Source organism: Herpailurus yagouaroundi, unplaced genomic scaffold (genome assembly GCF_014898765.1).
Source record: "Herpailurus yagouaroundi ecotype Mexico unplaced genomic scaffold, PumYag 248, whole genome shotgun sequence".
NCBI classification, from domain to species: Eukaryota; Metazoa; Chordata; class Mammalia; order Carnivora; family Felidae; genus Herpailurus; species Herpailurus yagouaroundi.
Genome location: NW_024412465.1, coordinates 2018937 through 2033287, shown reverse-complemented (window position 1 = coordinate 2033287; position 14351 = coordinate 2018937). Strand labels below are relative to the sequence as shown.

Here is a 14351-nt window from a genome sequence, read left to right as displayed (position 1 = left end):
AGAGCACAGTTCCCAGAGTAGATTCCTGATACTTGAATCATCATCTACACATACCTTGGATGAGCCTGTGGATTTCTATGGCACTGTCTACATTGTGTGTGTGTGTGTGGGGGGTGCCTGTATAAGTGGATAGGCATTTATGGAAATGGTCACATTTATATAAATGGAAAGACTATTTGATTTTCTTATGGTGAAATGGAGTCATATTTACAAAATAAATACAAGTATCTCCTTTGCTGATTTTTTTTCAGCTTTTTTTCAAGTACAGCTAATAAAAACTGTATATATTTAAGATGCACAACTTGACGTTGGGGTGTATGTATACACTGTGAAATGATATCCACAGCCAAGTTATTTAACATACCCGTCATTTCATACGGTCACCATTTTTTTCTTTTTTGTGTGTGTGGTAAGAACACGTAAGATCTCTCTGTTTTCATGTAAGCAGTGATGTGATAAGGTCTGGTTAGCTATAGCCCCCGTGTTGCCCATTAGATCCTGGAACGTATTCAACTTTGTACCCTTTGACCAGAATCTCCCCATTTCCCCAGTCCCATGCCAATGCCAACTGTCATTCTGCTCTCTGTTTCCATGAGTTTGACTCATTTATCTTTCTGTGTCTGGCTTATTTCACTGGGCATGATGTTCTCCAGCTTCACCCATGTGGATTCATGGCAACACCTCCTCCTTTTCTTTGCCTGGTGTTCCCTTGTGTGTGTGTGTGTGTGTGTGTGTGTGTGTGTGTGTGTGTGTATAATTTCACATTTTCTCATTTATCCATTGATGGGCATTTAGGTTATTTCCATATCTCAGTTGTTGGGACCAAAGATTAGTGTTGGAGAGGTTGTGGAGAAAAGGGGACCCTCATGCAGTGTTGGTGGGAATGCATACTGGTGCAATCACGGTGGAAACCAGTATGGAGTTCCCTCAAGAAATTAAAAACAGAGCTCCCGTATGACCCAGCAATCCCACTGCTGGGTACACATCCAAAGGAAATGAAGTCAGAATTTTGAAGAGACATCTGTGCCCCATGCTCATTCCAAGACATGGAAATCTAGCCAAGACGTGGGAACTTGGGCACTTCCCAGTCCTGCTCTCATGTGGATTTTCAGCCAGGTGTCCCTGTACCTTCACCTGGTGAGCTCCAGTCAGCCGTCCTTGAACACTGCCTTTTTCCTTAAAGAAGATGCACCTGTTCACTCACTTCTGGAAGGGTAAAACAATGTGCCCGGGGTTGTGGTTCTTAATCCTGTAGTTCAGATTTGTCTTTCCGAGTTTCTTTTTTTTTTTTTTTAATGTTTATTTATTTGTTTGAGACAGAGAGAGAGAGAGAAAGAGAGTGAGCAGGGGGTGAGCAGAGGGAGACAGGGAGAGAGACAATCCCAAGCAGGCTCCGTAACTTCGGGATCTACCTGCCCTCAGCCCCTCACGTGTTGCATCTACACAATGGAGAGTGATGGTAGCACCACTGTGGGGTAGGTGGAAGGATTCAGTGAGATGAAATGCATATTATAGACCATCAGAGTTTGCGTCTATACATGGGGAGTGATAGTCGCGCCCTCGTGAGGTGGTTGTAAGGAGTTAGTGACAAAATGCAGGTCATAGTCCATATGGCATGGTACGTGATCAGTAACATGTAGCCCTTAGAAAGAGTATGTATAAAACCCTGTGAAGTAATTCGTATTGTTCTCCCTGCTTTGTTGTAGAGAAGCCAAGTACTTAGTTAACCGGGGAAACACACGTATATTTATAGCATCTCTATGTGTGTCTTTAGTAGTTTTTGCTTTGGAGTTAGTATAGATTGACAGAATTACAAAGATAGTGAGGATAGCTACTGCTTTCCCTGCACCAAGCTTCGTCCAGTGTTAACTTTCTGCATAACCGTTGTTATTTGCCGAGAAACTAACTTTGGTACATCACTGTTAACCATACATTTGGCACTAAAGCACTCTTCTGATTCAGAATCCAATCTGCAAGGCCATGTTGCATCTAGAAGATAAAAAATTTTAAAGGATTCTTTTTTGTTTTTCTGGTATTTTGGCCTACCTTCTGATTTATTTGTTTTATTTTATGTTAACCATTGGGGCAAGAAATATATACACTAGCCGTTAATTAAACAAGATCTTTATGTTAGGTAGCAAACTTATTTTGTTGTTCTTAAATTTACAGTGAAGTTCTACGGGCTTGATCTGGTCGAAGGATAAACGTGAAAATCCCATGAGTTTTATCTAGAAGGATGGCCATGAAAATTTTGTGAGCTTGATCTAGGAGGATAGTCGTGTGCGTATCCTATCAGCTGGATCCCACAGAAGGAGAAACATGTAAAAATTATTTGATGTTCATCGAGAAAGATAGTCATGTGCATATTCTATAAGCTTAATCTTGCAGAAGGACAAACAGATGAAAATCCTATGAAGTTCATCTAGAAGGGTAGCAGGTGCATGTCCTTTGGGTTTGAACTTGAAGAAGAATAAGATTTAAGTCTATGATTTTCATTCAGTAGAATTGATTTAAAAAAGTTCCATGAGCTTAATCTAGTACAACAAAAGGTGAAACTTTTATGAGACTCACCTGGTAAGAGAAATGTGCATATCCTATGAGCTAAATCTCATAGAAGGACAAAGAGATGAAAAATCTATGAGTTTGATCTGGTAGGATAAGCAAGGGAAAATATTATGAGGTTCATCTAATGGAAGGATAAACAAATGAAAATTGTCTGAGGTTCATCTAGTAGAAGGATTTTGCATGTGATAAGCTGTGAGATTGATCGTGAAGAATAAACAGATGGAAGCCTTTGGGCTTGATCTAGTTGATGGATAAGCAAGTTTAAATTCTGTGGGCTTGATCTAGTACAAGGATAAACAGAGGAGTCTATGAACTTGATCCAGTATATGGATAAACACGTTTAAAGTCTATGAGTTCAGATACGCAGGTGAAAATCCTACTATCTTGATCTGGTAGAAGCGTAAACAGGTGCACATTCCGAGTTTGATCCAGTAGAAGGATGAGCAGGTAAAATGCTGTGAGCCCGGTCTGCTGTTCGCGTAAGCAAGTGACACTTCTATGTGCTCAATCTCGTAGAAAGAGGGTCAGACTGACTCACACCTTGAGGGTCCTCCTGAAGCTCCCTGAGCTACTGACAGCTTGAATAAATTATGGCAAATTATTTGAACTTCCCTATTCTTTGATGTGGTGTCTGTGATGCAAGAATAGTAGTATTTGTCAGATAATTACCTTAAGATCATGTTGAGAAGATATAGTGCAATACTTTTAACTTTTCCTGGGGGCCACCATGGAAACTGCAAAGCATAACGTGAATTTTTATGTGAGTCTACCCTGATGTCTATGCGTATAAAACATTTAGTGCCCAGAGTTTAAAGATCTTGCTTGTAGAGGAGTTGAGTCCAGAGTCGTCAGCTACAATTCATTCTGCAATGGACAGAATTCAAAAACCAGCACAGTCATTAAAAACCAGCATTAAGAAGTGAAGCTTTGCTTCAAGATCCCTTAAACCTCTGTCTCCTGTATTCCATTTTTAAACTTAAAAAAAATTTTTTTAATGTTTATTAGTTTTGAGAAAGAGGCAGAGTGAGAGCAGGAGCAGGGGAAGGGTGGACAGAGAGGGAGACACAGAATCCGAAGCAGGCTCCAGGCTCCGAGCTGTCGGCACAGAGCCCATGCGGGGCTCGAACTCACGCGAGATCACGCGAGATCTCGCGAGATCATGACCTGAGCCGAAGTCGGACGCTCAACCGACTGAGCCACCCAGGCGCCCCTATGATTTTGTTTTCATGTGTATTTGTTTTTGAGGGAAACAGAGAGCAAGCACGAGCAGGGGAGGGGCAGAGAGAGAGGGAGACACAGAATCCGAAGCAGGCTCCAGGCTCCGAGCCGTCGGCACAGAGCCCGACACGGGGCTTAAACCCACGAACTGTGAGCTCAGGACCTGAGCCAAAGTCGGACGCTCAACCGTCTGAGCCACCCAGGTGCCCCAAATTTTGAAGTTTAAGCGGCACTCACGTCCTTTGTCAACCATGCATTGTACTCATGCGTTCTATTCCCGCTGCACATCAGTTTATGTCTCAACTTGTTCATTTAATTTAACTCTTTACTTAATCTTACAAAGCTTGAAAAAGGTACTTTGACGTAGCTGAACATCCATTCGCTCCCTTGTCTCCAGCCCAGCTTCCAGCGTGGTTATTCCTGTGGTGTTCAGCGGTGCTCAGCTCATTTTAAAGCCATGCTGAATTACTTCAGGCGAAAGCCACGCGTCCGGTTTTGCACCTGTCCCTGTGCTAGCTGCATGGCTTGGGGTCCGGCCCTCGCCTCTCTGGGCTCTCGTGCTGGCATGCCTGTGTCCCTCCTGGTGCATTAGTTGCAAGCCTCGGAGGGCATCTTGTCTGCAGAGCCACTCTGGACGGAGCTCACCGTTCCGTCGTCTCCCCACACTCCATTCACGCTCTACTTGCTTATGGTCAAGTCACTTCCTATGGGCAAAGCTGGTTTCTTCACCGAAACAGTAAGGGCTATCCTGCCAGCAAAAATAATAGCAGTGGTGAAAATGGCGATTTGGGCGCTCTTCTTCTGTTCCAGACACTGGACGTGACACTTGGGGTGATTCCATGTAATTGTCAACCTAATGTTGTGCTGGGGGAACTGAGGCACAAATGTCTGAGCCGCACAGCTGGCGTTTTCCTTTCCTGCGGCTGCACTAACAAACACCGCAAATGCAGTGGCTCCGAACAACACAGATTATCTTACAGGTGTGGAGTTCAGATGCCCAAGGTGGGTCCACCTGTGCAAAGCTCTGTGTTGGCAGCTGTGTTCCTTTGTGAAGGCTACCTGGGAGAATATGTTTCCATGCTTTTTCCAGCATGTGCAGGCAGCTGCGTTCGTTGGCGTGGGCCCCCTCGTCCATTGTCAAGGCCACCCTCGTACCACCTTCCAGCCTGTCTCTCACAAAAGATGGAGATTGTTTCTAAGGGCACAAGAATGCCATCAACTAAACACACAAGGAGCCTAGAGATTACTTCCTGGGAAGTTGGAAAGCTTAGAAATGTTCAGTGGCAGAAACACAGACCGGTGGACTCACCTTAACTGGGAGACCCGGCCCACAAGTCCTGTTCCCAGCCCTCCAGAATAATCCTGGCCTGAGAGATTTTGAGGATTTGGGCATGGACATTTTGGGGGACCGTTACTTTTCCTGCTAACCTGGTGAGAAGTAGAAATGGAATGTCAGCTTCGTGAGTCCATGGTCATTGACCTGAGTCCTCTCTCGCTGTGAGAGTAGAGTCGCCCTAGTTCATGACCACCGGGCAGTGCCAGCCGCGTGCCATGCATAATAGTGACCTTGTCGTATGTGGTTTTATTCACCCCATTGTCTGCTCTGTTCCTCACAAAATTCTCACTGAATCCATGCAAGTAGAGCACTTTGTTCATCCAAATCACCCGCCCCATGTTGGACGTTGAAGAGTGTGTTGAAATGAGCTTTGAAAAGACATCTTCCTGTTCTCTCTCTCTCTCTCTCTCTCTCTCTCTCTCTCTCTCTCTCTTTTATTTTATTTTGACGTTTTAGGGGGAAAAGCAAACAACTGGGAAGGGGGTATCCGGGTCCCTGGCATTCTTCGGTGGCCGGGAGTGATACAGGCCGGACTAGAGATTGACGAGCCAACAAGCAACATGGACGTGTTTCCGACGGTGGCCACACTGGCGGGGGCTCCGTTGCCTGAGGACAGGTACTGTGACTCAGACGCACGCGCCGTCGTCTCCCTCGCATCCACCGGGCGAGCGCATTCGGTTTGCCTGCATGACGGCGTGCTGTCTGTCGCCACTACACTTGTTACCCACGTCCCGTTATGGGGCTCACTGGAGGGGCCGCTGGTGTAAAAACGCCGTCAACCCCATTATCCCAGTGGGTAATAAACTCCGGGGTGTGGTGCAGTGGCACGGTCCTTGGCTTCCACAAACCGAAGGCTTTGAACATGCCACTGACCCTGTCTCTCCCGCCGCGCCGTCCACGGGCTCTGGGGGTAGCTGGGCAGACGCCTCTTTTACCCCCCCCGCCGCCCGTGTTTTTGCTCCCCTACCTTCCTTTCGGTCCCACTCAGCTGCTCTCTGCTGCAGCAGCAAGAAAGGCAGCGGGTTCCGCCGTTAACGGCCCTCCCTCCCAGCATGCCTTCAGTCAGCACGTTCTAAACGAAACGTCTTTCTCTTCAATTCAAATACAACTTCCTATGACGTTGCCAACGGTGTCTTCTTAAGCGTTATTACCAATCTGAAGAGTTTTAAGGGAAGCACGCTGATTAATTGTCTTCATTAGTTTGGTGGCAGACCAGGCTCATGTCGTGCAGGTGGGCTGCAAATTTTGTTTAAGTCCTGCGGCCAGCGGGACCAAGAGGAAACAGGAAACCAGAGAGGGAAGCACAGCTTGGCCCGAGCTGAGTCCCGGGATGGGTTTGCTGATCTCCCATTGCTTTTAAGATTGTGTCACTGTTCACTCTTTCCTTACTATTCTCAACTTTTTTCTTGAGGCGTATTTTCTCCCCCAAACACACGTGTGTGGATGCGCACACACCACAGGCAGCTTCAGAGAGCTCAGCCCTTCTCAAATTTTGTGTTCTCAACCCCCATGTCCGCTCTTGAGTGACTGAGGAACCCAAAGACGTTTTGTGTATGTGCGTTATGCCTATCAACCTTTATCCTATGAGCAATTAAACCTGAAAAAACATTCAACGCACGAGAGCGCCCAAGCCACATTCAGTCCGCAGACAGCAGAGATGATGACATCTCCTGCCATGAGTCCACTGGCAAAGTCCACTGCGCACTCCTGGAGGGGCTGTATGTAGCACAAAGGGCACAGAACATTGGGTGTTCACGCGAAAATAGTTTTGACCTCGTAGACTTCTTGAAAGGATCCCCCAGGGGTGTCTGGGCCACGCTCTTGAGAGCACGTGGTGCTGTGCATGACAGCAGGTTGGGTTCAAATCTCGGCCCCACTGCTGGGTAAGTGTTTACCGTAGTGGGCCTTGATTCCTCACCTGGAACATGGGTTCAATAACAGCACCAACCTTGCAGGCTCAATGGGAGGACTAAAGTCACAAGAGCATGTCAGTGTTGGCCGAGTTCATTCAATGTGCATCTGGGACCATAGAGTCACAAGATTTGGGGGCTAAAGGGGACTTTCAACATCTACTTTGTTCAAATACTCTTTTTCTGCCTCAATGACAGAGAACACGGCAGCAGAAAGTCATAAAAAGTCTTTCCTTATGTGAAGCCAAAACTCTCACTTTCTATCTCATCTACTCACTGGCCCTTTGTTCTGACCCTTGACGTAAAACTTAATCTTTCCTTAACTAGCTCACGCAGAGTGTTCAGGTGATTTCATTAATTACATTTTTCTCTCATGGCTCATAATATTAAAATCAGCCCTGCTTTTGCTTTCCCTGGGTCTTTAAATGGGTTCGCATGTAGTTGTGGAAACACAAGGGAAGGAAAAGGTCAGAGGCTGAGGAAAATCCGTTAAGGGAACTCTTGCTGCTGGCCCTTCCCTCCCACGCCAGTCTGAGGCTCACGGAGGTCAGTCTGTTTTCCTTGTTCGTGCACATTGAAGAAGGAAGCGGCCTCCCTCTTCGGCAGGCCCACAATATTTGATTATAAGAACTCCTCCACAAGATTGAAGATGCTTTTCGTGGATCTCACGGATACTTTTTGGCCCAAGTCAATGTGACAATACTGTCTCTGGGTTCAGGTTTAAGGCCTGATAAAATGCCACCGTAATCCTAGAGACTACTCAGATAAGAAAACTGAAATCCTTCCTGGAAATACGGTTATCACACAATATCTTATTTAAATCACAGTGCAAACCAGGTCCAGAAAACATCCTTATACATCTCTGCCCTGGAGACTTGGAACATCTAACGGTATGATTCTCTCCCCGCGGGGGTGACTCTTTCCCCACCAGGGGCCATTTATCATTGCCTGGAGATATTTTTGATTGTCTTGACCCAGAATTACTGGCATCTAATGGCATCCAGAGGCCAGGGATGCTGCTAAGCATCCTGCAAGATACAAGACATCTTCCCACAAGGAGGAATAATTCAACCAATTATGTTGGTAGTGCTGAGGTTGACGAAGCCTGTCTGGAGGCTCAATTATTACTCTTTTATGGAAAATATTGTTACAATAGATTAACCTCAGCAAAACGGTTCAATGAAAGCATGTGGACCACATTCCCATATGGATATCCATCTATAAACGATACACAAATACCTACTCTTGAGAAAACAGCCTTAACTCTCTCCCAGAAAGATTGGTGGAAATCAGCCTCCCCAATTTCTTGCTTGAGCAGTATTAAATTTACATTCCTCAGGAGAATAAACTCACTTCAAGGGTTGAACCCGAGCTGTCTGACGGGAGCTTAACGAGGTGCCCTAACATCTTTCTGGTGTTTTGTTGCAACAGGAGGATTTCTGTTCAAAAGACCCCTAGCCTTCAGGTACAACCTTGTCGTTCTCAAGAAGCGTTTTGCGTCTGGTAGCTGGCTTTCCTGCCCAATCAGAGCTCAATAAGAGATGAGAACCCTTCAGCACAGGATTTCTACTTAGGTCAAAAGAGCAGTGATCAGGGATACACATAAGAGGTTTTCGCTTTGCATAGTGTCAGCGCTACGGTGAGAATCCCTCTCTAATTTGACCCTGTTAGTGTGTCTGTATGAGATTCCTGTTCACAGTGAATTTGCCTTCACACATACTTCAGTGATTCATTTGCATTCCGCCACACAGGTTTATCAAAAGAACTTTTGGTGGCCATTACCCCAGGCGTATTCTGAAAAATCATCCGCCCCCCGTGTCTCCAAATGAGCTGATTCTGGAAATAAATGAAGGGCAACCTTTGTGAGTGTGTGTGTGTGTGTGTGTGTGTGTGTGTGTGTGTGTGTGTGTAAGTGATATAAAGCATAGGCAACAGGGACTTACATAAGAAGAGTATAATAATAAAATGCATTAATTCATGAAAATGAAAGCCTTCCCATCAGGACATCTTTGCAAGCAGATAGACTATCACCATAGGAAGCCTGAGACCAAGCTCCTTGTTCACAGATATTGCTGATAAAGAATTGCAACATGCCATAATTGGTGAAGCCTTTGGTAATCATCTAAACTCAGGCCATAGCCCATTCAGCTGGGAGGAAAGAAAAGGGGGTGTTGACATCTTGGAGAATTAAGTTTTGCGGGTGAAATATTTAGATCTCCTATCTCTAAATAACATAAATTTAGATCTTCTAAATAAAATTTAGATCTCCTAAATAATATAAAATAAAATTTGAGTCTGTTCACATTAGGAAAAGAAATCAGTATTTGAATGAGCAGTATCATTTTTGTCTCATGAAGACCAGGGAAGTGACTTCATTCTCCCATTAAATGTTGCTGCCCAATGGCCAGGCAACTGCGGACGACTATTTCAATAGAGTCCTACACATAAAACTAGTTCCCCTGCGTTTTGCAGGAAAAGGGGTGAAACTCTTCCTGTACGTACGAATACTCATGATTGGTCTTGCTTTATATTTAAATTAGGCAGTGTGTTCAATGTTTATGAATGGAGGAATTTTTTATATCATGAAAATAACTTCCTGGTTTACTTGGAATTTCCTGTAGTTTATTAAAGGTACACACACTTTCTCCAAAAAATGTCTCCCTTTCCTGTTACTTTCTAGTGAAGAAATCACTTTGTTGTGAATGTCACACAGGTATCTCACCAACATGGCACCCCAAATTAGCCTCTTTGTCAGTCCCCAAAACCTTGTCTGGTCTGTACTCCCCCTTCTGCAAAGCTTTCCCCTTTCCTGTGATCCCTAAATCCTTCCGAGAGCTGGCCAGGCAGAGTTCAGGACATCCAGGCAGAGTCGAGCAGAGTCAAGAACATCCAGGAAAACTATGTGCTGGTTCACAACTAAGAGAAAGGCCAGCCCATCCAGGCAGGGAAGGAAGTCACCGCAACCCAAGGAAAGTTCCCGAAACGTGCTCTTTGCAGTGATGTGACAGTTGTCCCGTGGTATTTAATTTGATGTGACATTCTGAAATCAGCTGCCTGGAAATGAGTGCTTAAAATCATGACGGTCATTGCGGGTCAGGAGCCCATGGAGAGTGTCTCTACCTCACTTTCCAAATTAAAAACAATTTCAAATGAACACATCTTTCAGAGAATCAAGCGGAGGCTACAAAAGAACTCATCCAATTTCATAGCAGGGACTATCTGTGCACACTTGCTATGAAAACTTGAATTCACCGGCAGAAAAGTCGCAATTAAGAATCTTCTCAATAGAAAACAGCGATGCTTCGTGTCGCTCTGAGAGTGCCTCGTCCCTGGTCCCACAGATCGCGACGTTATGGAAGCATTTCCGCCCGGGCCGCATCAGGGGAAATGTGCTGCCTCTGGGTTATGGCCACGGTTATCGGTGACTCACACATGCTGTTTGAAACAATTCCAAGTGTTTTGATAGCTTCGACACCATTTAAAAGTTGAGCGCAGTGGGGTCACTTCCAATTTTTCACGGCAGAAATGAGCCTCTCTTTGACAGACCATATTTCTGTAGCACTCTTAAACAAACGGTGGCTTCTCACAGTGGCATGATTTATTGCCTGCTTCTAGGGATGAGTACATTAGGTATAGGATGTTAAAAAACATAATAATAAGGGACGCCTGTGTGGCTCAGTCGGTTGAGCATCCGACTTCCGCTCAGGTCATGATCTCGCGAGATCTCGCGAGATCTCGCGTGAGTTCGAGCCCCGCATGGGCTCTGTGCCGACAGCTCGGAGCCTGGAGCCTGCTTCGGATTCTGTGTCTCCCTCTCTCTCTGCCCCTCCCCTGCTCGTGCTTGCTCTCTGTTTCCCTCAAAAACAAATACACATTAAAACAAAATCATAGGGGCGCCTGGGTGGCTCAGTCGGTTGAGCGCCCGACTTCGGCTCAGGTCATGATCTCGCGGTGTGTGAGTGCGAGCCCCGCATGGGGCTCTGTGCTGACAGCTGGGAGCCTGGAGCCTGCTTTGGATTCTGTGTCTCCCTCTCTCTCTGCCCCTCCCCCACTCATGCTCTGTCTCTCTCTGTCTCAGAAATAAACATTAGAAAAAAGTTTTAATTTAATAATAATGATAAGATCTACCTCTACATCCAAAGAAGAAGGGAATAGAGTTGGATGTTGTGCCCTGGGAATGGACTTTTGGTCTTTATTCTGAGGGTTCCGGGAAAGGCCTGCCCTGCACTTGAAGTGGAGGTCTGGGGACAGGATGATGTCCTTCTGTGTCCCCACCCCCTGGTCATTTTCCACCACCAGGAGCTTCTCCTGTTCAGGTGATGGCGGCTACACACCGCGTCTCATCCTTTCCTTTCTTAACACGCTGTTCAGGATTGCATGTTAGTAAGGACTGAGCCTTTCTCCAAAGGGATTTGGACAGACCCACGCGCAATCGCTGCCATTTCAGGATAGAAATACTATTTCAGAGAGCGTGCTGCTTCTGGATAGAAGCGTCTCTCTACCTTGCTTCTCTCTCCTCCTCCCATGGTGAACGGGAGTGCAGGCTTGGGGGCCAAGTCTGCCTTTTGTTCTTATGTTTAACTCACAATAATAGAATATTTTCAGTCCATGGGCTTGCACGGAGCGCGTGATTAATAACGAGGGCTGAGGCCAGAGAAGTGCTAAGCAACGAGACTGTAATTACGTTAGGGTTTTTTTTGGTGACACCAAAATAAGCCACACACAAAGCTCAGGGGATGCAGAGAGCCTCTCAAGAACGCTAACCCAAATTATAGAACCAAGGTCGACTTCCAGCTTCTGAATTCCTCCTGATAACGGATGACAGGGATGGAGTGTTTTTCATCAGAGAAAGATAATCCTCAGCTGAGACCATCTAGCACTTGCAAAGTAGCTCTCTGCCCCTTGTTTGTTTTTTTTTTTGTTTTGTTTTGTTTTTTTAATTTTTTAACATTTATTCACCTTTGAAAGGCAGAGAGAGACAGAGCGCAAATGGGGGAGGGGCAGAGAGAGAGGGAGACACAGAAACCTAAAGCAGGCTCCAGGCTCCGAGCCATTAGCACAGAGCCCGACGCGGGGCTCGAACTCACGGACCGCGAGATCGTGACCTGAGCCGAAGTCGGACGCTTAACCGACTGAGCCACCCAGGCGCCCCTCTGCCCCTTGTTTTGATGGCATGGCCCTAATGGTACCGATGACTTGAGCTGTTCTAGTGGCTGTTAATGTATGTTTAACTCAAAACAAAACGTTAGGCTTTTTTTTCCCCCCTTATTTTAAATGCCAAATAATCTTATTTTGCTCCTAACCAATTGTATATCATCAATTGTTTGCAGTCTGGAAAGTTCCCCTTGGTCTGGTTAGATAGTCAGTCGTACAAGAGATGTTTGTATCCGGGAACAATGCATCCAAAGGGTATCTAGTATCATCAGCATTATTATTCTCTTAGAGATTAATTCCTTCTGATTTAGAAATGTGCTTCCATTGACTTCTGTCCAAGCCAAGCTGCTCCCATACCTTTTCGTAACACAAATAGTTAGATACCCTGCTTTTCACGAGAGCTGTACTTCGGGAATAAAGCTTCCCGTGTGCCAAGGCAATGGGCAGAAGTTGGGTTTAGGACGAGTAGCGGGGGGGAGTGGTTGAGAGCATGGCTACCCAATCAGCTGGGTTTCCATCCAGTGGCCGGTCCTAGCTACATGACCTTGGACTTGCACCTTCTGGCCAAGTTGAGTTTCCTCAACTCGTCACCATGGGATGATAATGGTCCCAAGTCCTGGTGCAACTTGGAGGATTCGCTGAGTTCATACAAGAGCAGAATTGGCCCCGCTAAGTTGCATATGGTGCCTGACAGGGGTCAGCGAGTGTTCTTTGTGTTGGCTGCTCAGTTATGACCAGGTGACTCTATGGTGCTCTCATTTGCAGGAAGGGCAGCTCAAAAGTTGGGGCGATTTAGCCCGAGGATGATGTGGCCACTCGCCACCTGATGCCTGGCTGGCTTTGTCCCCACAGAATCATTGATGGACGTGACCTGATGCCCCTGCTTCAAGGGAAAACCCAACACTCCGATCACGAGTTTCTCTTCCATTACTGCAACTTCTACTTAAATGCCGTGCGCTGGCGTCCTCGGAACAGTGAGTAACACACACCTTCCCACGCCTCTGCTTGGCTTGCGATCAGGGCCGAGCAAGTTGAAAGGGCAAGAGGGCTTAGCTCTGCAAAGGCCAGGAACTGCCTCAGCACGGTGACTGTGCTTTGTTTCCAGCCTCTGCTCCTCCTGTTTTCTCTTGTTCGCTGGGGTCCCGTCGTTGTGCAGGCACGAGGGTGTGATCCAGACAGTCATTTGTGAGCAGCTCTGACTCTCAGGCAGAGGAAGCCCCAGCTGACAGCCCTCCATGTCCCACGAGCTGCCCACCTTCCCTCTCCTTGTGGCTCTGAGTCTCAGCCGCCGCAGCCCCCCCTGCTGTGGGTGGCATGTGACTCCTGCTTGCGGCTTCCTCTGCCCTGCCCGGGAGGACTCTCCTTCTCTGGCCTTCTCAGTGCCCCCCAAAGCCCCGCTGAAACAACCCCCCCCCCATGCCTGTCGTCCAGCACTTGGTAGCTTCACGCTCTCATGCAGAGTGGCGTTGAGATGGTCACGCGACAGTCTCTCCAAAGCCTCGGAGATGGCGGATCATGAGCTGGATTTAGGTCTTTAAAAGCGCAGTCCAAATGCTTCGATGTCACTGTGTACGTGCCAAACTGGGTGTGTCGTTTAAAAAGCGTGCCCTGTACCCGAAATGGGATAGAATTCGGGTTTTCCGATGGCGGTTTTTGAGCTGTGTTTGTAGCAGGCGTGCAAGAGCAGACCGGTGGTCCTCGTGCAGGGACGGGCTTCAGGTGTTTCTCCATGTGTTTAATCTTTGAATCACAGTGATGTTCGCAGCCCTAAGATGCGCGGAGCCTGGAGACCTGGCGACTGTGCTGGGATTGTACACGCAGCGGGTGGGTGTTGAGGGCAGGCTACCCGTTTCACCTTCAGAGATGAAGGAGAACTCCCATTTCTCTGTTGTCCCTTGGGTCCTGTCCCTGGAGGCTACACTCTGCGGGGACCTCCCAGCTGACGGCTCGTTCCTGAGCCCGGGCGCCTTCCATACCGGTTATCACCACCACGCACTCCGCACCTGCTCACCCAGCCCGTTTACCAAATGCTTATTCAAAGAACAGCCTCTTCCTGATTTTTCAAGTCGAAAATTGCAAGCCTTCCCTTAGCCACAGAGACAACACCAGGTTTACCCTTCACAGTGTCTACTGGAAGGCCGGGCTGCTTCCTTGCGACGTTTTCTGGA

The 14351-nt window shown here is 46.9% G+C and overlaps 1 protein-coding gene across 3 annotated transcripts in view; it reads left to right on the top strand.

Annotated features, from left to right (window-relative positions):
- STS (steroid sulfatase) overlaps positions 1-14351 on the top strand; it is a 160356-nt gene that overhangs the window by 131625 nt on the left and 14380 nt on the right. For all 3 annotated transcript variants that reach the window (XM_040460157.1, XM_040460156.1, XM_040460158.1), the window contains exons 9-10: positions 5576-5735; positions 13036-13157. In XM_040460157.1, the coding sequence (XP_040316091.1) occupies positions 5576-5735; positions 13036-13157 (282 nt within the window). The remainder of the gene's footprint in view (positions 1-5575; positions 5736-13035; positions 13158-14351) is intronic.